The sequence below is a fragment of the Eptesicus fuscus genome, chromosome 16 (genome assembly GCF_027574615.1).
Source record: "Eptesicus fuscus isolate TK198812 chromosome 16, DD_ASM_mEF_20220401, whole genome shotgun sequence".
Classification (NCBI taxonomy): domain Eukaryota; kingdom Metazoa; phylum Chordata; class Mammalia; order Chiroptera; family Vespertilionidae; genus Eptesicus; species Eptesicus fuscus.
The window spans coordinates 55,567,301-55,590,872 of NC_072488.1; the positions used below are offsets into that span (position 1 = coordinate 55,567,301).

Genomic DNA, 23,572 nt, shown 5'->3' on the forward strand with positions numbered 1-23,572 from the left:
GGGGAAACCTCTGGAATTGTATAAAGAGTAAAACTATAGACACATACTTCTTTTACTTAGGTGGGTACAGGATAGTTAATAGTCAACAATTAACGTGATAACAATAACAATGAAGGAATTTGTGGTCTCTGACCTGGAGCCCAGGGCATTTGGTTGTGCCCTGAGGGGTCCAAAAAAAGGGGAAATTACAAGTTACCCTGACATTTTGTTTTTTTAATATATTTTTATGGATTTCAGAGAGGAAGGGGAGAGGGAGAGAGAGAGAAACATCAATGATGAGAGAGAGAGTCATTGATCGGCTGCCTCCTGCATGGCCCCCAACTGAGGATTGAACCCACAACCCGGGCATGTGCCCTTGACCCGAATGGATCCCAGGACCCTTTAGTCCGCAGGCTAATGCTCTATCCCCTGAGCCAAACCTGCTAGGTCAACACCAGTATTTAAAAGTCTAAAAATCACTTTTCTGTTTTGCAGCTCTTGCTGAGGTGAGGGAAGAAACCACGACCCGCCTGCCCTTCCCCATCGGCCTGGCTAACCTTGTGCCATCCTCCTTTCCTCTCTCCCTTGGGGCCCAGCCCTTGGTGGGGGTGTCACCAACCCCGCCCAGAAGACGCCACAGAAGAAATGCAGCCCTTCCCAGCCCGACGTTGGCCAGGTCCAAGCGCTTGCCGCCTCTTGCATTTAATCACACGGTTGGCCACATAATGCCATCTGAACACAATGAGGTCAAGTTCAATTGCTCCATCAGCATACCTAACACGTACCAGGACACCCATATTTCTTGGTGGAAGGATGGGAAGGAATTGCGTGGGGCACATCATGCAGTTACTCACTTTTACCCCGATGATGAAGTTACAGCAGTGATCGCATCCTTCAGGTAGGTGTTCTTCCTCTTCCTGGTTAAATGTTACACTGTGACGGTTCAAAAGCAAATGCCTCCTCAATACAAAACAGTCTTGTTTTCTGCCCGTGCAGCTCCACAGGTGCATTCAGGGTGTAGTTTAATACCCAAGAGCCTGCATGGTGGGTCTCTTTCAATTGATCGTAGCCCCACTGGAATATAGTTAGCTCTCAGGTCTGGTGTAGGGGTGACAGCTCTCGCAGTACTCCCTCCCAGGCAAAGCATCCCAGGGGGGCACCGGCCCTCAGGGCCCAGGGACTGGGAGGCAGCTCTCAGCAAAACAGGAGCTGGTGCTCCTGTGGCCGGTAGGCCCCGCGGACCTAGTGACCTGCGATTTGTGGCAAAGGGAACATTTTTGTGGTTTGTTTTCTGTGCAGTCGAGGGACTTGTGGTGGTTCCCATCACTGAAGCTGGAGGACTTTGCTTTCTTAGTGGATTTTTGTGTGTGAAGATGCAAAGATCAGTTTGTATCCCTGTGGGTTCCTTGGGCCCTGAGCAGCTGGTGTTCGATAAGCCCCTGCCCACAGCTGTTCTGTGGGGGCCTCACACCTGCTGCTTCTGGCGGCCCTGAAATGGGACTGTACATGGGAAAGCAGCAAAACATATAGAAAGTAAGGACATAATCTCTTTTTTTTTAAAAATATATTTTATTGATTTTTTACAGAAAGGAAGAGAGAGGGATAGAAAGTTAGAAACATCGATGAGAGAGAAACATCGATCAGCTGCCTCTTGCACACCCCCTACTGGGGACGTGCCCGCAACCAAGGTACATGCCCCCGACCGGAATCGAACCTGGGACCCTTGAGTCCGCAGGCCGACTGCTCTATCCACTGAGCCAAACCGGTTTCGGCAGGACATAATTTCTTAAGTCAAACCATCAACTGGAGACGTTATTATTAGCCCCAGACCTCTGACACTCTGTGACTTGCTTCATAATCAGAAGACTTCCTTCAGCTCAATATATACAAGGCTTTGCACACGGGTGACCATGGCTTGCCACCTGCACCATTTGACCTACTGGTGCATCGTTGTGTTTATTTAAGAAAAAATTTTTTTCATTTTCATTATCATGGTAACATGTGCACAAATAAAAGTGACCATTTTAGCCCTTTTTGAGTGTATACATCATTGGCACTAAGTACATTCACATGGTGGTGCAGCCATCACCACCATCATTTCTAAACAGAAACTCCTTGCCCGTGAAATTCTAACTCCCCATCCTTCTCCCCAGCCCCTGGTAACCTCTGGTCTATGTTCATTTTCTATTTCTCTACTCTAGGGACCTCATCTAAGTGGAAATGTACAACGTGTGTCCTTTATGTATTTCTTTCAAGAGGCCTAGCTTAGCTGCTACGAATGAGCCATTTCTGAGCAGTCCAGCCCAGTTGGGCAGGTCCCAGGGACAGAGGGGCGCTGTGTGTCCCTTTAGGGTGTTGCCCCAGGGCCAGCCCAGGCGAGGCTGCCCTGCTGTGACGGGCTCTGCAGCTGCTGGCCGTATGGTCTGCCCAGGTGGTTCCTGTCTAGACGCCACGGTCACAACCTGTATGGGTCCTGTGGTTCTGCCTGGATCATATGTTTCTATTTGACCAGAATCTCATGGGACTTTTATACCTTTCTTAAAGCAGGGAATTCATGTCGTAGAACATTTCAGCTCTCTAAAATTTCTCTCTCCCATTCCAACCCCCAAATCTCTGCCAATGGGTATCTGAGTCACCCATTCCTTGAGTATCTTTCTAGAGACATTCGGTGCTTGGGTGTGTGTGTGTGTGTGTGTGTGTGTGTGTGTGTGTGTGTGCCAGGCCCCAGTGTGTATGTTAATCTGATAGAGTGTTACTCACAGCTGGAGTGAATCAGTACCCATGGCTCACATTATTGGGACGATATAAATGCTGTTTGCAGCTGAATCATGTCATAGATGGTAATCACGTTTATTTCTTACAATTTTTGTTCTCCTGAAATTAATATTGTTTCCTTGCCTGCTTGTTTCATTTTCTAAGTGTTAATCACACATTCTTCTCAAAACTCTACAGGAAGACAGGCATTTCTTTGGAAAGTGACAAGATTATCAGCTCTGACCTTTTGCTTGGCAACGCCTGCCCTAGAGCCGTCCCCTCTCCTGCTCTGGTCTGGGGTCCAGTTGAGCCATTTTTGTGCTCCTCGTGGGGACCCTCACCCCTCTGACTCCCAGCCCCTGCTCCCAGGAGCTCAGGCTCCTGCTTGGCTTTCACTCCCTCACTTGGCATTAAGACCATCTTCCACTAGCCTACTGGGACCTGCATCTCTGAAAATGCCATGTTTTCCCTACCCTGACCTTGAAGTAGTTTGGCCTGATGCAGAATTCAAAAGGAAAATAATTTTCCTGTTGTCACTTGAAAGTCATTGATGTACTCCTGCCTTTTCACTCCCAGATTTGTTCCTGCGGAGTCCAGTGCTATTCTGATTCACATATGAACCATCTGCTCTTTCTTCTCAAGCTTTGGGGTCTCCACATGATCTCAGAGTCGTGATATTCCAGGTGAAGCACCTGATTGGCTCTTTTCTTTCCCACTGTGCTGCCCACTGTGGGGTCTGGTGAGGGAAGACCCATATCCCCAAAACTGGGCATTTTCTTGAATCTGCACTTTTTCTGGAACTGTTCCTCAGTTGTCGGAATGCTTAGATTGCTATTCTGAACTCAGAGCCTTTCCTGTGGAGCCTGCATGGAGACTGTGCCTGCTGTTTGTGCTGGGGACAGGGCGGGCCTTGGGATACCACTCCTTGTCTTCAGCCCACCCTACCCTCCCTTCAGCATGGGACCTTTCCTTGGTTGTCTAGAGTAGCACAGAATTATTTGTGAAAAATCTGTCCTATGCTATAGATACAATGGATGTGGACTTGCTCATAATTAATGCCAGCACACAGTCCTTCTCCTCAGTCCATTGCTAAGCTCTTCCTGACATGAATGTGTTGACTTAAGAAACATTCAAACCTGTAGAGAATTTGTCTTACTTTAAATAATTTTTTTTATTTTTCAGTTACAGTTTACATACAATATTATATTAGTTTCAGGTCTAAAACCCAGTGATAAGACGTTATATAACTTACTAAGTGATCACCCTAATAAATCTAGTACCCACCTGTCACCATACCGAGTTAATATTATTGACTGTATTCTCTATGCTGTACTTTACATCCCCATGACTATTCTGTAACTACCAATTCGTTCTTAATCCCTTCACCTTTTCACCTAGCCCTCAACCCCCGTCTCATCTGACAACCATCAAAATGTTCTCTATCTATAAGTCTGTTCTTGTTCTGTTTGCTTATTTATTTTGCTTTTTAGATGCCACATATAATATTTGCCTTTGACTTATTTCATTCAGTACAATATCCTCTATGTCCACCCATGTTGTTGCAAATGGCAAGGTTTTGGTTTTTTTATATGGCTGAATCATATTCCATTGTGTGTGTGTGTGTGTGTGTGTGTGTGTGTGTGTGTGTGTGTGTGTATATATATATATATATATATATATATATGTATATATACCACTTATTCTTTATTCATTCATCATTTTTTTTCAATCCTCACCTGAAGATATTTTTCCACTGATTTTTAGGGAGAGTAGAAAAGAAAGGGAAAGTCAGAGAGAAACATTGATGTGAGAGAAACACATCAATTGGTTGCCTCCTGCGTGAGTCCCAACCAGGGCCTAGGCCAGCGAGGATCCTGCAAACAAGGTATGTGCCCTTTACCAGAATCTACCCGGGACCCTTTGGTCTGCAGGCCAATGTTCTATCCACCAAGTCAACCTGGCTAGGGCTCATTCATCTATTGATGGACACTTAGGTTCCTTCTTTATCTTGGCTATTGTAAAGAATGCTGCAGTGAGCATAGGGGTGTGTATGTCCTTTTTAAAAAATATATATTTTTATTGATTTGGGAGAAGAAGGGTGAAGAAGAGAGAGATAGAAACATCAACAATGAGAGAGAATCATTGATCAGCTGCCTTCTGCACACCCCCCACTGGGGATGAAGCTTACAACCTGGGCATGTGTCCTTGACCAGAATCGAAACGGTGACCTTTCAGTCCACAGGCTAATGCTCTATCCACTGAGCCACACGAGCTAGGACCATATGACTTTTTGATTTAGTGTTTTGGGTTTCCTCAGATGAATACCCAAAAGTGAAATTGCAGGCTCCTTCTTTATCTCTTGTTATATAGCCTTTGTTTTAAAGTCTATTTTGTCTGGTATGAGTATTGCTACCTCAACTTGTTGTTTGTTTGATTTCATTTTCATAGAATATCTTTTTCCATACGTTTACCCTATGTGTGTCTTCTGATCTGAAGTGAGTCTCTTGTAGACAGCATATGCAAGGATCTTGTTTTTTTATCCACTCAGTCACTGTATGTCTTTTGATTGGAGCATTTCATCCATCTTCATTTAAAGTAATTGTTACATATGTATTTATTGCCATCTTATTATTCATATTTTTTATCTTCTTCATTTCTGACTGGTTCTTTTTATGCTTTCCACATGTGTTTGTTTTATGCTATTGAAGTTCTCACTAAGTTCCTTGAGCATCCTTATAACCATTATTTTGAATTCTGTATTTGTTAGTTTATTTGCCTTGCCTTCATTTCATTTACTTCCTTTTCTGGATATTTCTCCTGTTCTTTTATTTGGGACCTGTTTCTTTGTCTCCTCATTTTGGCTGCTTCTCTGTGTTTGTTTCTATGTAGTAGGTAGAGCTACTAGGGCTCCTGGTCTTAGTAGAGTGGCTTTATGTAACAGGTGTTCTGTAGGCCCTAGTGGCCAGCCTCCACAGTATCCTGAGCCAGGGGCTCCAGCTGTCCCCCTTCCCCGTACCGCTATGTGAGCTCTGTGCACCCTTCCGTTGTAGTTGAGCCTTGCTTCCTGTTGGCACCTCACTGAGAAGGATTGACCCCCAGGCCTATTGGCTGGGAGGACCAGCTGGGACAACAGCGGAAGAGCTACCGTACTGTACAGGGGCTAACCTCAACAGAGCAAAACTTACTTCAGTGGGGCTTTGGTGCCCACCAAGTCCACCCCTTGAGTGAGTCACTTGTGAAGGTGGCTGAGTTGTAATCCAGTGTGACCTGAAGCTGTCCACTGGGTGCACTGGCTCTGGGGCCTCCCAGGAGTTGCAGGCCAAGGTCAGCCACTGCCTGTGCCCTGCCCAGGGCCACCTGGCAAAAGCTACAAAGCCGTCTGAAGATGGCTGCTACTTTGTGCTGGGCTTAGAGGTGTCCAGGAGAAGCCAAGCTGCAAACTGCTGCTGCCTGCCTCTAGTTTGGGGCCTGGGGCCACTTAGCAAGACATATAGGATACCCAGAGGCCAGATGCTACTTGTTTGAAAGATTTTAGGGAAGTCCAAATCATGATCCAAGAGAGGCCGTTTATATGGGAAACCACTGGAAGTGGCTTAGGTGGGCCCCGAGTTGGGGGGGACGGCGCCTCAGGGAATCACCAGGGTAGGGGAGAGCAGGGTTGACCAGGTTGATGGAGACTCAGATATGGCTCCCACCTGCTGGCTTTGTCAGGGAGGAACCAGAAAAAGAGCAGTTGCCTCTGCCAGCACTTTTGTCTGGGAGAAAGCTGCCTCTTCAGCTCTCACACTGATGCCAGACATTCAGTTCTTCCCTCTATGTCCCTGCTGCCCCAACACTGGAGCGCAGAGCGAGTGAGACCTAGTAAATCTATTGTCGGGTCCTTTTAAAAGGACTATCTGGGACTCCCAACAGTCCTCCATCTCACTCAGCCGCAATCCCCACTGGTTTTTACATCCAGAACTTATGGGGATTTCTCTTCCTGTTACTGGAATCTTGGATTATGGTGCCTAGTGTGGGTCTGGGACCCCTCGCTCCTCAGGAGGGACCTCTACATCCAAGGTATCCCTCATGATTTTTATTCATCACAAGTGGATGGGGGACCAGCCCGTTCCACGTCTCTGCCCCTCTTACCAGTCTCAATATGGCTTCTTCTGTATCTTTATAGTTGTAGGACTTCTGTGCAGCTAGGCTTCAGGTTGTTCTGCAATTTAGTTGTAATTTTTATGTTTGTGGGAGGATTTGAGTACTGCATTTACCTATGCTGCCATCTTGACTGGAACTCTGAGAATTTTTATAAGCATTTATTTCAGCCAAACTGACAACATATGCTGGGGAGCAAGATCTCAAATGATACAAAGAATAGCAGTTTTACAGCTTTTTTTTTTTTTTTTAATATATTTTTAAGAGAAAGGGAGAGAGAGGGAGATAGAAACATCAATGATGAGAGAGAATCATTGATTGGCTGCCTTCTGCACACCCCCTACTGGCGATAGAGTCCGCAACTTGGGCATGTGCCCTTGGCTGGAATCGAACCCGGGACCTTTCAGCTCACAGGCAGTTGCTCTATCCACTGGGCCAAACCAGCTAAGGCAGTTTTACAGCTTTTTATAGGCATTTGAAATTAAGGAGGGAACAGAAGAAATAGTACGGAGAAACAAGATAGGGATTGGATTACAGGATAGTTAATAAGATTATATGTTCTCTTGAGGATGGTTACAGCTTATTTCAAAGGTGTGATAACCTAGATCAGTGATGGCGAACCTATGACACGCGTGTCAGCACTGACACGCGTAGCCATTTCTGATGACACGCGGCCGCATGCCGAGGATGAAACATTTGCTGCTCCTGAGGATGAAACATTTGCGACCAGAGTCTTGGAGTTAGTTTTTTCCTCAAAGTGACACACTACCCGAGTTGTGCTCAGTTTTTTGGCGAAGTTTGACACACCAAGCTCAAAAGGTTGCCCATCACTGACCTAGATGCACAGAAACAATGGACATGGCTTTCTTAAGACAAAGATAAAGCTTTTACCAAAAAAGTTACATGCCTGGGACATGACTACCCACCATAGCCTGCCAGTTAGGAATTTAGAATCAAAAAAGACTGTAAGGTACTTTTCATGGTGTTAGGTTTTGGGCAGGTGATGTGGGCTGTGAAAGAATTCACAACTGAGAGAAAGAGAAAGAGAGAGAGAGAGAGATTATTTTACTTCCCCCAAAGGGATAGGGCCAGTACATTGCTAATCAATGCAAGGGCAAGAAACAGAAGCTGTCCCCATCCCCTCCCCCCCACTACCACCTTTTAAAGCCTTGGACAAGGAAGGGAGGGGGATTTTCGGACTGTTGCTGTTGCTAGGTGAAATTGAGCATACATGGGGGGGGATGACTTTATTAGTTCTTTAGGAGACAATCCGGGCAGCTGTCTAGGGAGGTGTCTTATCAGTATTTTTCCAAAGCCTGTAAAACATTCTCAGAGCAAAAGTTATGAAGAATTCAAAAAAGGCTTGTTTGAAGAGGAGGGGGAAAGGGAACTTTCTACTAATTATCCCTGGGTTGTAAAGCAGCAGGGAGTAGGGTATGCAAGAATGTAGCCTTGAAAGTAGCTTATCTTGTCCCTCAGTTTGAACAGAGGGGCTGTTGGAATCAGGAGCTAACAGTCTTGGAGTTTAATTGCCAGGTGCTTCCCATTAATTGTGGAAGGCTACAGCAAAGAAAGGCCTTTTCTTCCATCATAACGTATAGAACGTCCCCCCCCCCTTTTTTTTGTCCACAAATGGCTGAAGACAGAGTTTTGATCACGTTCCTTGAGTCCCCCTGCTCTAGTCCTGGCCTGAATTTTCCTCACTGGTCCGCTGAAGGTACTCCTGTACTTCTGCAGCCAGGGTGTGATGCTAACATGTTATTTGTGCCTGATGGTTTCTGGGGCTCTCTGTCTGTGCCTCTGTACAGGTGTGCTCCGCATCTGCCTTGAGCTGCTCCCTGGGACCCTGCCCTGTATCCCTCTCCGCTTGTCACTTTCTCCCTGGTTGCTGACTCTCCCTGAGTCATCTGGCAAGCCTGCTGGTGCAATGCTGCGGTCCCAGGCCCAGAGCCAGGTATTCATAGGCACGTGTGTCCTCAGCCTGTCAGATCTTGTCATTCACTTGTGGAATCCCAGGCTTTGCCTGAAAACAGTGACACCTCTTTTAAGGTGAACTTGTGAACTGTCTGGAAAGGACTTCTCTGCAGTAGCTGTGACCTTAGCTTCCCTTGAAAATGCACTAGACTGACTAGAGGTTTCAGGAGCTGCTGAAACCACTATGCACATTCAGCCACTCTTTATGACTCACAGTGGGCAGCACGCCACTCCAGACACACACTTCTCTCCCTCTTTCTTCAGCCCCTTTCTGTCACCAGGACATCCAAGGAGATGATTGGGGGAGCATCAGCCCCTTATTTGGAGATACTTGTCCTGTGAGGTCTCCTTCTGTCTTTCCTTGAGACATTCAGCCCCTGCCCCCAAACATGGAGAGATCTAGTCTTTACTTAATCCTGGGTCCTCCCAGGTGCAATGTTCATTCATCAGATGTGTTCAGATTTAATTTTCTCCTACACAGCAGTGAGGGGAAAGGGGAAGAGAGCACACCTAAGTCAGTGGGGTGCCATTCAGATTGGCATATCAGGAAATGCAGGTGACAGGTGATAGTCACACTCCTGGGTCCCCCCCTTCTGACTGACACCACTCTTGACATGGAATTGAGTTGCTCTATTTAGCATAAGCTAGTAGGATTTGCAAAATGATGTTGTTGGAGAGAAGTTTTATATATATATATATATATGTATGTATGTATATATATATATATATATATATATATATATATATATATATATCCTATCTAATAATAGACAAATATGCAAACTGACCATACCTCTGACACACCCACAAGCCATGCCCACCATCCAATCAGAGTGAGTATGCAAATTAACCCAAACCAAGATGCCTACAGCCACAGAGAGCAAGGTTTCCTAGGTAACAGAGGAAGCTAAGCTTTCCGCCTGCCCTTGCCAGGCCTAAGCCTCCACTCAAGCTACAAAGTTTCAATTATAGAAGGTAAACAAATTCAAACAAATGGCAGCAGAATGGAGCTTGAGAGAGCAGGCCAGGGTTGCCGCCGGCAACAGGGGAAGCAAAGCTTTCTGCACACCCTGGCCGGGCCCACCCGCTTAAGGCAACAAAGTTTCAATTATAACCCCAACACAAATGGCTGCTGGCCTCGGAGGGAGCCCAAGATTTGGCTCCGCTCCAGGCTACAAAGTTTCAAATGTAGAAGGAAAATAAATTCCAGATACCAGGGCCTCCGCTTGGGTTGCCAGGGGGCGTGGCCGGCCTGCAAACCACCACAGGCCCCTTGCTCAGGCCGCCCCACACCCCAAGGGAACCCCCACCTGATCCGGGATGCCCTTCAGGGCAAACCAGCTGGCCCCCACCCCTGTACCAGGCCTCTATCCTATCTAATAAAAGAGTAATATGCAGATTGATCATCACTGCAACACACAATATAACTGCCCCCATGTGGTAAAGATCCTACCCCCATGTGGACACAAGATGGCCACCACAAGATGGCCAGCAGGAGAGGGCAGTTGGGAGGCACCCAGCCTGCAAGGGAGGGCAGTTGAGAGGGACCAAGCCTGCAAGGGAGGGCAGTTGGAGGTGATCAGCCCTGCAGGAGAGGGCAGTTAGGGGTGACCAGGCCGGCAGAGGAGGGAAGTTGGGGGCAAACAGACTGGCAGCAGAGTGGTTAGGGGGTGATCAGGCTGGCAGGCAGAAGTGGTTAGGGGCAATCAGGGAGGCAGGCAGGCAAGCAGTTGGGAGCCAGCAGTCCTGGATTGTGAGAGGGATGTCTGACTGCCTGTTTAGGCCCGATCCCGGTGGGCCTAAACAGGCAGTCGGACATCCCCTGAAGGGGTCCCATATTGGAGAGGGTACAGGCTGGGCTGAGGGACAACCCCCCTCCGTGCACGAATTTCATGCACCGGGCCTCTAGTGTGTGTGTGTGTATATATATATTTTTTTTTTTATTATTTATTTTAATCCTCACCTGAGGATATTTTTCTACTGATTTTTAGAAAGAATGGAAGAGAGAGGGAAACACAGAGAGAAATATCATTGTGAGAGAAACACATCGATTGGCTACCTCCTGCATGCGCCCCACCCAGGGCCCAGGTCTGGGCCGGGGAGGAGCCTGCAACTGAGATATGTGCCCTTGACCAGAATCATACCTGGGACCCTTCAGTCCACAGGCCAAGGTTCTATCCACTGAGCCAGACCGACTAGGGTGAGAAGTTATATTTAAAATGTCCAGTGTGTGTTCTGACCCAAAGAGACTGTGGCTCCTCAAGGCCTTGATGGTGCTATTGCCCCTTGGTGGCTGCTAATCGTTGCCTAGGTCGGTGGAGGCCCCCTTTGCCCTTGCCTGCCCCCTTTCTCTTTTGAGCTTTAAGCCTCGGCCTTTGACAGGCTCAGGGATGGTTTTTTTTTTTTTTTTTTTAATATTTATTTTTTTTTAATATATTTTATTGATTTTTTTTTTTTTTTTTTTTTTTTTTTTACAGAGAGGAAGGGAGAGGGATAGAGAGTTAGAAACATCAATGAGAGAGAAACATTGATCAGCCACCTCCTGCACACCTCCTACTGGGGATGTACCCGCAACCAAGGTACATGCCCTTGACCAGAATCGAACCTGGGACCTTTCAGTCTGCAGGCCAATGCTCTATCCACTGAGCCAAACCAGTTATGGGTTTTATTTTGCTTTGGATAAATAATTTGTATTGGGGTGCAAGCTGCTAGGCAGGCGGACCCCTCCATGGTTTTTTCTTTTCCTCAGTCATGTCTTTGCTGTGTCTGAGGAGCAGAGAGATCAGTGTCTTTGAGCCAATAGAGACCCCTCTGTGAGAGAGCATCTGAGAGCATGTCCAAGTGTCCCTCCTCCCCTCACCCTTCCTACCCTGGCCAAGTGCAGGTGTCACATATGCTGTGTAGTTCCTGTTTGTAAACACGCTGGAAAGGTGGAAAGCAGGACTCTCAGTCTCTTAGAGCCAAGGCCACCTCTTAATGTCAGAGATTTTATAACATACTAGAGGCCCAGTGCACAAATTCGTGCTTAGGTGGGGTCTGGCCAGCAGTGGGAGGTTGGCCGGCCAGCCTACCCCGATTGGGGCCTGATCAGGGCCGGGCTGGCTGGGGAAAGGGGCTTTGGGTGATTGGATGGCGGGCCTTGCTCCCGATTGGGGTTGGGAGGCCAATTGGGGGCAGGGCCAGCCATGGGGAGGGGCTGATGGCGGTAGACTGGCTGGCCCCGCCCCAAATGGGGTGGGGGGTGCTGATTGAGGGCCAGCGGCCTGGGGAAGAGGCCATGGTGGTTGGCCAGTCAGCCCTGACCCTGATCAGGGCGCTGATCTGGGGTGGGGCCAGGCAGGGGTAGGGGGGTTTGCAGTGTAACGCCCGGAACGCTGGCCGCACTCACAAAGCACCAAGAGACGTTCTCATGCAAAAACAAAGGGTTTATTGGTACAGGCATGCCCGGTCCCACAACATACTCTGAACACAGAGCAGAGGTTGTGGGCCCCGAAGCAGGGTTTGAGCACAGGTTAAATACACTTTAGGGGGCAGGGTCTTTCCATTTTACAACCCGGTAACTTTCCACTGTGGTTTTCTGCTTCCTGGAACAATTAAGACAATTAAGTCTGTTGACATACAAACATTTTTCTTTAGGTATACACAAGCTCTTGGTATCGGTTCCCCCCAGCTATAGATGGCTATCTGGTTTCTATCTCAACATTCTTGGCTGATTTGTTCTAATTGTCTTCAACTGACCTTGTCTTCAACTGACCTCAGGCCCTTACTGAAATGCTGGCTTTTATGATTTTACAACTCTTCATTCCCCCCTTTTTCTGTGGCCGGTCTCTAATCCTAGAGACCTTCAGATTCATCCAATGCTGAGTATTGCTGCCTGATTAAAGTGATGCTGGTGGGCGACGGGCAAGGTTTGGGCCCACAGGTACGGGGACAGCTTCCTGTCTCAGTCTTATTGTAAACCATAATCCATAATCATAGCCCGGAGTATAGAATCTAAGACCCCATGTCTGTAGATTCTCTGATTTTCTCCCGTTCTCAGTGAAGGAAATGTTTAACCTGTTACATAGAATGCCTGTCCCACAAGGGGATCGTATTTCACAATCAGTGCTGGCTCTTCCCGTGATATTCCTGTATCCAGTCCCTTGGGGAACCTCGTATCCACTAGGCTGCCCCTGTTGTTTTACAACCCCAAGCAGTACAGTAAAGAGATTCAGGCCCCCCCACAGGTCCTTATTTTTCCCCGGTCCCTCCCTTCCTTGGGGCATACATAAAATTCAATGTTACCGAGAACACACCACCGGCGGGAATCACTGCACCCCGAGGTATGGGTACCGCTGGGATGGTGCCCATGATCTCGTATGAGCAGGAGGAGTTTGGTGGGGTCTTCTACTGCTCCCAGATCCCAAGTGCCTAATCCAATTGCAAGCTGGCATACGTCCGGGTGGAGAGTAGGCCACCAGGTACCCACACGGCGAATGCGAAGCTTAAAGGGACTGTCAGTCTTTTCCACCGTCCATTCTGGTCCCGGCTGCTGCGGCGCAGGCTTGAGATGGGAGGCATGGATCCAAGACGTGATGTCATCTACTTTTACTGCTGTCGGGGTGGTCGGCAGCACCACGTAGGGTCCTTTCCACCGGGGCTCTAGGCTGTGAGTCTGGTGTCTTCTTACGAGTACCGAGTCTCCGACTCGGAATGAGTGGGGCACCTTAAGGTCTCCTGGCTGATAAGTGGAGGCCAACGGCTTCCAGACAAATTACTGGATCCCTTCCAGAGCCTTTAACCTGGCAAGCAGAGGGGTATAGGGTAATGAGCCTTTACCTAGAATGGGTGATATTCTTGAGACCGGAGGTGGGGTTCCATACAGAATTTCAAAAGGGGTGAGATTGTACATAGAGGACGAGGGTGTGTTTCGAGCCCGAAACAGAGCATAAGGCAGGAGCAAGGTCCAGTCCTGAACGCCAGTCTCTAAGGTCAATTTAGTTAAGGTCTCCTTAATGGTTCTATTCATTCTCTCTACCTGCCCTGAACTTTGGGGACGATAGGCACAATGTAATTTCCAATTAATCCCCAACACCCTGGCCACTCCCTGACTTACCTGGGCCACGAAAGCAGGTCCATTGTCTGACCCAATTACCTGGGGCAGTCCAAACCGAGGAAAAAGTTCTTCCATAATCTTCTTTCCTTCCGGGTGGGGTAGGCCTCTACCCATCCTGAGAAAAGTGTCTACAAAACCATCTCGCAGGAAGCTGCTACCGTCCGTGAACCAGGTTACTTCTGAGTTGGGTAATGGAAGGTCCTTCAGGTCGCGGCGAATTCCTGCTTCCTCTGCCAAGATGTCCTGGCAGGAGTGCAAGACCGGATCCGCAGCTTCGTCCGGGAGCAGGGTGGCAGGGTTTAAGGTAGACGGGGGCCCGAAGGTTACCCGATCCTTATCCAACAAAATGCTCTGATAATGGGTGATGCATGCATTTGAGAGCCACCGGTCTGGGGGCTGCCTGATGACGCTTTCCAGAGTATGCGGGGCTATGATGGTCAATTTTTGTCCCAAAGTCAATTTGTCAGCGTCTTTGGCCAACAGAGCAGCGGCAGCTATAGCTTTCAAACAACGGGGCCATCCTCCTGCTACTGAGTCCAGACGTTTGGACAGATAGGCCACTGGCCTCCTCCAGGGTCCCAAGGTCTGATTCCTTCTCGAGCCTCCCTACTCATGGGGTACTGCCTGACTCGAATTGGGACTGCAGAGGTCTTCAAGGTAACCACTGGGGGTTGATTTTCTGCCAGCCCTAGCCCGGCTTTCTCGGCCCAAGCATCTGGGTATTCCTCAAGCCATGCCGTCATGTCCTGTTTTTCTATCGGGGAGTTGTACAAACGATACTCATCTTCCACGGACATGGTCAGGGCCGTTACTACTGGCCGTTCTCCCAAGGGGCTTAAAAACTCTACTTTGGGTCCCTCAGGGTTGAAGGTGATGCAAGCCTTTAATTTGGTAAGCAAGTCTCTCCCCATTAGCGGGGCCGGGCAGTCAGGTATCACCAGGAATGAGTGATGGACCTTTCCCTTTCCTAAATCCATAGTTCTTTTGGTAGTCCAAGCCCGATATCGGCTGCCGTTGGCACCCCTCACCAGAGACCGTTTATTTGATAGTGGCCCCAAGGGTGCCTGTAGGGCTGAATAGACATCCCCGGTGTCTACCTCAAAGTCAATGGGGGTCCCCTCCACATAAAATTTTACCCTGAGCTCGGGGAGGGGATCCGAGCCCCATCGCCCCTAGTCTTCGTCCAGGGCTAGCAAGGTGGGTTGGTTAGCCTGAGAATTCTTCCTGGACCTTTTGGGACAGTCTCTTTTCCAATGGCCCTTCTCCTTGCAATATGCGCACTGGTCCGAGTCCAAATTTGACCGCCATCGTGGACCCAGGTCCCCTCCCTTTCTACTTCCTTTCTCTTGTGTTACTAACTACTGTGGCCAGGATTTTAGTCAATGCCTTGTCTCTCCTCTGTCTCCCTTTTGTGAAAAACCTTGTCTGCCTCCTTAACTAGGTCTCTGAGAGTCAAATCCTGGAGCCCATCAAGGCACTGTAGTTTACGCCTTATATCCGCAGCTGATTGGCCAATAAAGGCCATGGCCACCGAGGCCTTCTGTTCCTCTGATTGCGGATCAAAGGGCGTAAACCTCCGATAGGCCTCCATTAACCTCTCTAAAAAGACTGTGGGCGATTGGGGGGGGGGGGCTGAATGCCTTCCCTTACCTTGGCCAAATTGGTGGGCCGCCTGGAGGCTGCCCGGAGACCTGCCACAAGAGCCTGGCGGTAGGAGGACAGATGCTCCCTACCTTCCGGGGTGTTAGGGTCCCAGTCTGGGCGGCGCAGAGGGAAGATGTCGTCAATGCGGTCTTGCAATTGCGTTGGTTGTCCGTCCCGCCCGGGAACATTTTTCCGCGCCTCTAGGAGCCTAGTTTCTCTCCTCAGTGGTGAAGAGGGTTCCCAGGAGTTGCTGACAGCCATCCCAAATGGGTTGACGGGAGAACATTAAGGGCTCCACGAGACCTGTTAACCTAGGATAGGGCGGAGGAGAGTCTAAAAGGATCAGATCAGGTTGTGAGTCCGGGAGGACGGGAGGGGCCGAGGGCGGCGGGGAAGGGGTAGCTGGTTTCACAGGCAACATCACGGTCTGCAACATCATCGGCAGGGTCCTGGGGAGAGAACTGAGGAGCCAGAAAGGCTTTCTGACCAATGATCCAAGGTCAGGGACAGAGGAGTGGAGGTGGACTGACCCATGACAAGAACCATACAATTGACAGTAAACATTGAACAGAAGACAAGGACAAACACAAGCACAACACGCTCAGACAAAAATCCAAAAGGTGTCACAGCACCAATTGACCTGGCTGGCAACCGAATTTCAGAGTCAGACTCTAACAAATGGGAGGATTCCAGGCGTCCCTGGGCCTCCCCCAGACGGGAGGATCCCAGGCAACCCTGGGCCTCCCCCAAACGGGAGGATCCCAGGCAACCCTGGGCCTCCCCCAGACGGGAGGATCCCAGGCAACCCTGGGCCTCCCCCAGACGGGAGGATCCCAGGCAACCCTGGGCCTCCCCCAAACGGGAGGATCCCAGGCAACCCTGGGCCTCCCCCAGACGGGAGGATCCCAGGCAACCCTGGGCCTCCCCGAGACGGGAGGATCCCAGGCAACCCTGGGCCTCCCCCAAGTCCACCAGGGCATCCCCCAGGGATGTGGCCTGCGACCCACTGACACGTCTGCCCGTCGCAGCCGGGGGAAACTCACGTTCCACCCCGACAGCCACCCAACCAAACAGATTTGCCAGCCTTAACCTTAAAATTAAACAGTAAACAGAAGACAAGGACAAGCGATCGCTATCCGAGAGGCGCCGTTACTTACCCCAAGAAGCGTCTGTTGGAGCCTGAAGGCGGCTGCAGCAATCTCGGTGGGACCTCCAAATGTAACGCCCGGAACGCTGGCCGCACTCACAAAGCACCAAGAGACGTTCTCATGCAAAAAGCAAAGGGTTTATTGGTACAGGCATGCCCGGTCCCACAACATACTCTGAACACAGAGCAGAGGTTGTGGGCCCCGAAGCAGGGTTTGAGCACAGGTTAAATACACTTTAGGGGGCAGGGTCTTTCCATTTTACAACCCGGTAACTTTCCACTGTGGTTTTCTGCTTCCTGGAACAATTAAGACAATTAAGTCTGTTGACATACAAACATTTTTCTTTAGGTATACACAAGCTCTTGGTATCGGTTCCCCCCAGCTATAGATGGCTATCTGGTTTCTATCTCAACATTCTTGGCTGATTTGTTCTAATTGTCTTCAACTGACCTTGTCTTCAACTGACCTCAGGCACTTACTGAAATGCTGGCTTTTATGATTTTACAACTCTTCAGCAGGAGATTGGCTGGCTGGCCTCGCCCCCTAATGGGGTGGGGGGGCAATCGGGCAGGGCCAGCCAGGGGGGAGGGGCTTCGAGCCTATTGTGGTGGGGCTGGCTGATCCGGGTTGGAGCTGACAGGGTAGGGGGAAGGGAGAGGGCGTTTGGCCAGAAGCCCTGCTCTTCCTCAGGGTGGGAGAGTTCGATCAGGGGCAGGCCAGCAGTGGGGAGGGGCTGCGAGGTTGGCCAGCTGACCCAACCCCCTGATCGGGCCAATTCACTGGCCACAGTGGGCATCATAGTGACCTGGTCATTATAGCCGTTATGGTCACTGGCTCTTTATATATATATATAGATTGTCCAAATGTAATACAAGAAGAACAAAAGAAAGGTGATTTATAATAAAAGAATATGAATGTCAACTTGTTATGCGGGGCATGGCCACACCAGGTCTGCAGAGACTTGCACCCTGTCTCCCCCCACCGCCCACCCTCCACATGGCAGTTGCAGATGCAGCCTGGATGTCAGTGATCCCTTTTCCAAATGATGACTAGTCCCTGCAAAGTTCCCGACAGGCCACAGGGCCATTGCTGCTCTCTCACCATCCTCCCCTCTGCCTCCCATTTTCATGGTAATTACAGTCCTGGGAAATTAGGTGGGTGTTAAAGCCAGACAAAATACATGTGTGTATGTAAAATGGAATGGGTTCTGGTCTCAGAAGATCATTGGGGATATGGAACAGTTCCTTCTGGCCCCTAAAGGCCATGGAGCCCCCTAGTTATAGTGACCACCCCAAACAGCCCTACAAATTTGCATTCCAATATAGAGGCGACCATAGAAGTGAAGACAAGTAACAGTACAGAGTAACTTGTTTTAAAGAATTGGCCAATGTGGCTGTGGGTGCTGACTTTGCAGTCTTGGGTCCCAAGGCAGTTTGGAGGCAGAATTCCTCTTCCTTGGACAACCTCAGACTTTGCTCATAGGCCTTCAACGGACTGGATGAGGCCCACCCTCATTATGGAGGGTCATCTGCTTTGGTTGGAGTCTGCTGATTTAAATTTAATCTCATCTGAAAAATACCTCCCCAGAAACATCTAAAGTGGCGTTAGACCAAATATCTGCGCACCGCGACCTAGCCATGTCGATATGTGAGATTAATATTGCGGCCTCTGACAAGGAGGTTGAAGAATGTTCTGTTTTGTAGTAGGAGCTCAAAGGGTAGTCACCATAAATATCTTCCTGTGTTTTCTCTGAAGCATAATGAGGGTGCAGCGGTCAGACAGTGGGGCGTACACCTGTAAGACGAACATAAACAGTGAAGAGATCGTGTCTGACCCCATCTACGTAGAGGTACAAGGTAAGTGCAGAGGCCCCAGAGCGGCCAGTATTAACTGCTTTGCACATAACACTGCAGCTTGGCAGGCCCGTTTATGATTCTGTGCAAAACTTGCAGACCCATAAGCACTGAGATTGTATAACTTCCTTGTCCTGAGGTTATAATGAAATGAATTCACTTCTTAACATTTAGGTCCATCCTAGGCACTAGGACTGAGATAAAAGAGATTATTGATGTCCTTGTCCTGAGGTTATTTACAATTTTAAAAGTTGATGACTTTTTTTTAGGAAGTAAATGCCTTCTATTACCCGTCTCTCAGTGCTGGCACCAGGTACCACTCCCTGGCCAGGTGACAATTTGCTTGTTACTCAGCATCTTTTCTTGTCTTGAGTCTTGGATGGTGAGAGCAGGGAGCGGGGTGGTTTTCCTGGAAGGGTCAGCAGCTCGGTCTGGGACTCCTTTCAGGGCCCTTGCGTTGGTCAGGTGTTTGGTTCAGTGCAGTTCTGTGACATGACAAGGCATGAGATGGGTTCAGTGGGGCTGAGAAGTGAGACGTGAGATGAAGAGAAGGCAGTCTCTACCCTGGAGGCACTTGAACTCCAGTGGGGAGTGTGAGCTGATGCACAGGTGAGCCGGGCCAGGTGAGCCCAGGTCCCTGGGTCTCCGGGTGTGCATGCCTGGTTCGGCAGTGGCAGGGCCTGGCAAGAAAGGCTTCAAGGAGGAAGCATCTTTATTGTCACCACCCCAGTGGTCGCTCCCCACCCCCCAGGTGCTGCCCTCTGAGATCCCTGCATCCTCGCCTAGCTCTCTGAGGTTCCCATGAGCAGACCATCAGAACACCTTTCTTTCCTACTTTCTCCTGACCCTCCTCACCACAGGCTGTAGGACAGGTGATTAGCTTTCTAGGGACTTTTAACGGGAAACATCTTCCCCTAAAAGGCTCTTCTACTACCCATTCTTTTGCCAACAGGAGCCTGATGCCCACTAATGCTGCAGGCGGCCTGGGTGAGGCAGGCCCTCAGGAGTCTCTTTCATAGCTTTGTTCTTGGGTCCATCCCAGACTGGACAAGCTAGTTTGTGTCAGCATGAGTTGGAGGCGGGGCCTCCGCATTGCGGGGAGGGGGAAACGAGTCCTACATTTGCTGTTTATCTGGGAAAAATATTTAAAGGACCTTTTACTTGTCAGAATCTCAGAAAAATGCCCAGGCCAGAGACATGTTAGGTCCAAATGGAGTTTTACAAAACTCTGAAGCAGGAAAAAAGTTTTGCCTTTACCATTCCCACATCATTCCTGTTGGGACCAGTTCTGTAAGTTCAAAGTCCCAAAAGAACACAGTGTAAATCTGTGAGGACAGTTAGCTTCAACTGATAAGTTTTTGACACACGCCCCAAATAAGTGAGCTATTTGGGTTCCTCTGAGACATTCCTGAAGTGCCCTTGCTTATTACGGCCTTAATCCTGGAACTACAGTTGGAGAACTTGGCTGTGACTGTAACTGTGTCTACAGTGTTTTTCTGAGACTGCGTTTAGCCCTATACTCATGCACAGATTTTAAAATTCCTGACCCCCCTCTCAAAGCCTCACACACCGTCGATTGTCCTGAAAAGCAGGCAGACCTGTTGGGTGGCGTGGTTTTTACTGTTTACTTTGGTGAGGAAGACTGAAAACCTGCCAGCCGGCCGCAGTGAGCTGGAGCTGGACTGGAGATCAGCCTGTTCTCTTTCGCACCCAACTTTCAGGGAAGAACTGGCCTTTCGGACCTGAGATGGCGTAGAAGGAGATCTCCCGTGACCACGTTCTAGTGGGCCGTGTCTTTGTGTGGATTTGAAACATTCCTTCCCTTAACTCTCCCTCGGCAGGACTCCCTTACTTCACCAGGGAGCCCGAGAGCATGAACGTCACCAGAAACACCGCCTTCAACCTCACCTGTCAGGCCGTGGGCCCGCCGGAGCCCGTCGGCATTGTCTGGTTTCAGAACAGCAGCCGCGTGAGTGAACAGCCAGAAAGATCCCCGTCTGTGCTAACTGTCCCTGGTGAGTCTGTGCCGATTTCTTTGCTTCCTCTCTAGTAGTGGGAGGGAGCACACGTTTGCTGAGCACTGCCATGCTCCAGGAGGAGGAAGACCAGTGTGGCAGCCGGCGGCGGGCAGAGGGGTGGGCAGGGGGCAGTAGATGGGGAGGCAGGCAGGGGCAGGCAGGAGTCTCAGGGGGGAGAGTCCCCAGGTCAGGGGTGGGAAGTGGCTGAGTTCACTGTAGGGTGTCCATGGTTCAGGGGGGGGAAGCTGGCGAATGCCCCAGACAGGGCAGTGGAGCCGGCTCACGGCTCCCACAGCAGCTGTGGCCTCACTGGATGGCCGGTCTGGCACCCCAGGAACCACTGATGTGAAGACTCAGTGAGGTTTGACAGCCGCTGGCGTTAGCACCATCTGTGTGATGCTGACCTCAGACTTTGCTTGGCTATGGGTCATGGGGGTTGTGGGCAGAGTGAGTCATCGTGGGATTGTGACTGTATTGGCGGTCAGGGGTCACCTTGATTTCCATCTGAATGGAAGTGCCCGACTTTGTCCCAATAGTTCTGACCATGTTCTGGCGTCAGCACCGTTGGTGTTCCTGTGCCGGGAAAGCCAGCGGGCTCCTCTCTGCTCCTCCCATTGCGTCCTTCAGCAACATCTGGCCAGGGAGCCCTGCTGTGGGGAGGAGAACCTTTCCTCTGTCCTCCATAGTAATCTGGTCTAATAATCAAATAGTCATGAGGCTGGTTAGCAAAAGAATATGACCAAGTTTAATACATACATATGTACTAATGGCCCGGTGCATGAAATTTGTGCACTCGGGGTGGGGGGGCAGGGAGGTCCCCCAGCCTGGCCTGTGCCCTGTCACAGTGCAGGAGTCCCATGATCCAAGAGGTAGGCTTCACCCACCCATCTGGGGCTCCTTGATGGATTGCCCCAAAGAGGTAGGCCAGAGCCGGGGGAGGCCTGCAGACCCCTGGACTGGGCCGTGGCAGAGGCCTGCGGACCTCAGGGTGCCTGTGGACCCCTGGGCCGGTGCAGGGGGTGGGGACACGAGCCTCATGTCTCCGGGCCAGTGCAGGGGGTAGGGTTGTAGCCTGCTGATTGGTCGTTACGTGATGGTGTCCTGACCAATTTGCATATTGGACTAGAGGCCTGGTGCATGAAATTCGTGCATGGGGGGGGGCCCTCAGCCCAACCTGCACCCTCTTCCTGGGATTGGGCCTAAACCAGCAGTTAGACATCTCCCTTACAATCTGGGACCACTGGCTCCTAACTACTCACCTGCCTGCCTGCCTGATCACCCATAACTGCCCCCCCTGCCAGCATGATCACCCCTAACCACCTCTGCCTGCCAGCCTGATCGCCCCTAACTGCCCCCTCTGCTGACCTGGTCACCCCCAACTTCCCCCCCTGCCGGCCTGGTAGCCCCCAACTGCCCCCTGCTGGCCTGGTAGCCCCCAACTGCCCCCCCTCCCCCGCCAGCCTGGTTGCCTGGTTGCCCCACGCAGCCTGCTGTTCAGTCATTTGGTCGTCCCTCACTAAGCCCCCTGCTGGCCTGGTCACCCCATGCAGCCTGCTGTTTGGTCGTTACTGTGAGGCATCCTGACCAATTTGCATATTACCCTTTTATTAGTATTGATGGGAACCGGCATGCATGAGAGCCAGAGTCCCCACATGCAGGAGATTCCAAGACAGAAAGGGAACACAGGTATATAGACATCATGAGCCAGGGGCGAGGTGAGGTGCCTTGGGGGCTTCAAAGGACCATTGCAGGGAGAGCGCATGTTCAGGAAAGAGAAGTTTGTCCTGGCATATACTAGTAGATAGGTCAGAAGAGGTTGTCTCTGATTGTCTCTTCTTATGAGCAAGGCCCCTAATTCAAGTTTTCTAGGTAGTGAAGGGAGGGGCAGAAGTTTCTTTTGAGCCCACTGCTAAAGTTGCCTTTAGCTCAGAACAATCTGCATACCCAAAAGCACACCTAGGGGTGACTCGTTTTGAACCCCCCATCCCCTAATGCAGTGGTCAGCATACTCATTCATTAGTCAACAGAGCGGCAAACCGCAGCTCGCGAGCCACATGTGGCTCGCAAGCCATAGTTTGCTGACCACTGCCCTAATCCTTCCTTTCTTCATGCATTCGGGACTTCTGTGTGCAGAGGGTGTTCCAGACCCTGAGGACGTGGTGGGTGCTTCTTCGCACGTCACTGCTCCTTCTCTGCCTGTGGTAGGAGTTCTGAAAGTGTGGTACCCTCGTGCTCAGTTCCGGACCCGCTGAGATTGCCCTGAGAGATGTTTCCGCGGGCCCCTGGCTTTAGCACCATCCGTGTGATGGGGACTTCAGACTTTGCTTCTCCAGCCCAGACTTCTCTCCTGAGCTTCAAGCTCATGTAGCCAACTGTCTCCTTGACGTGTCCACTTGCTGGCTATGTAGGCATCTTAAAATGAAATTCTTTTTTTTTTTAATATATATTTTATTGCTTTTTTACAGAGAGGAAGGGAGAAGGATAGAGAGTTAGAAACATCAATGAGAGAGAAACATCGATCAGCTGCCTCCTGCACACTCCCTACTGGGTATGTGCCCGAAACCAAGGTACATGCCCTTGACCGGAATCGAACCTGGGACCCTCCAGTCCGCAGGCCGACGCTCCATCCACTGAGCCAAACCAGCCAGGGCTTAAAATGAAATTCTTGATCTTTCTCCAGATTTGTTCCGCTCCGAATTTCTCATCTTAGTAAGTGATACCACCATTTGCCAGTCCTTCCTTTTTCTCATTTTTCACGTGAATGCATCAGCAAGTTGCATCAGTTTTCCTTCTAAGGTACATCCAAAATTGTCTTTTCATTGTCCCTGCTGCAGTGTCCTGGTCATGTCACCGCCAGCCTTTGCCAGCTCCACTGCAGAGGCTCCCAAGCTGGTCTCATTGCTTCAGCCTTGTCCTCACTCTAATCCTTTTGCCTCGTGGCAGACCCTGTCACTTGCCTGCTGGAAA

The 23,572-nt window shown here is 50.0% G+C and overlaps 1 protein-coding gene across 1 annotated transcript in view; it reads left to right on the forward strand.

Annotated features, from left to right (window-relative positions):
* Positions 1-23,572, forward strand: part of MERTK (MER proto-oncogene, tyrosine kinase) — a 119,287-nt gene that overhangs the window by 25,402 nt on the left and 70,313 nt on the right. Inside the window, exons 2-4 of the mRNA XM_028137963.2 lie at positions 475-877; positions 18,490-18,590; positions 20,429-20,602. Of these exons, the coding sequence (XP_027993764.2) occupies positions 475-877; positions 18,490-18,590; positions 20,429-20,602 (678 nt within the window). The remainder of the gene's footprint in view (positions 1-474; positions 878-18,489; positions 18,591-20,428; positions 20,603-23,572) is intronic.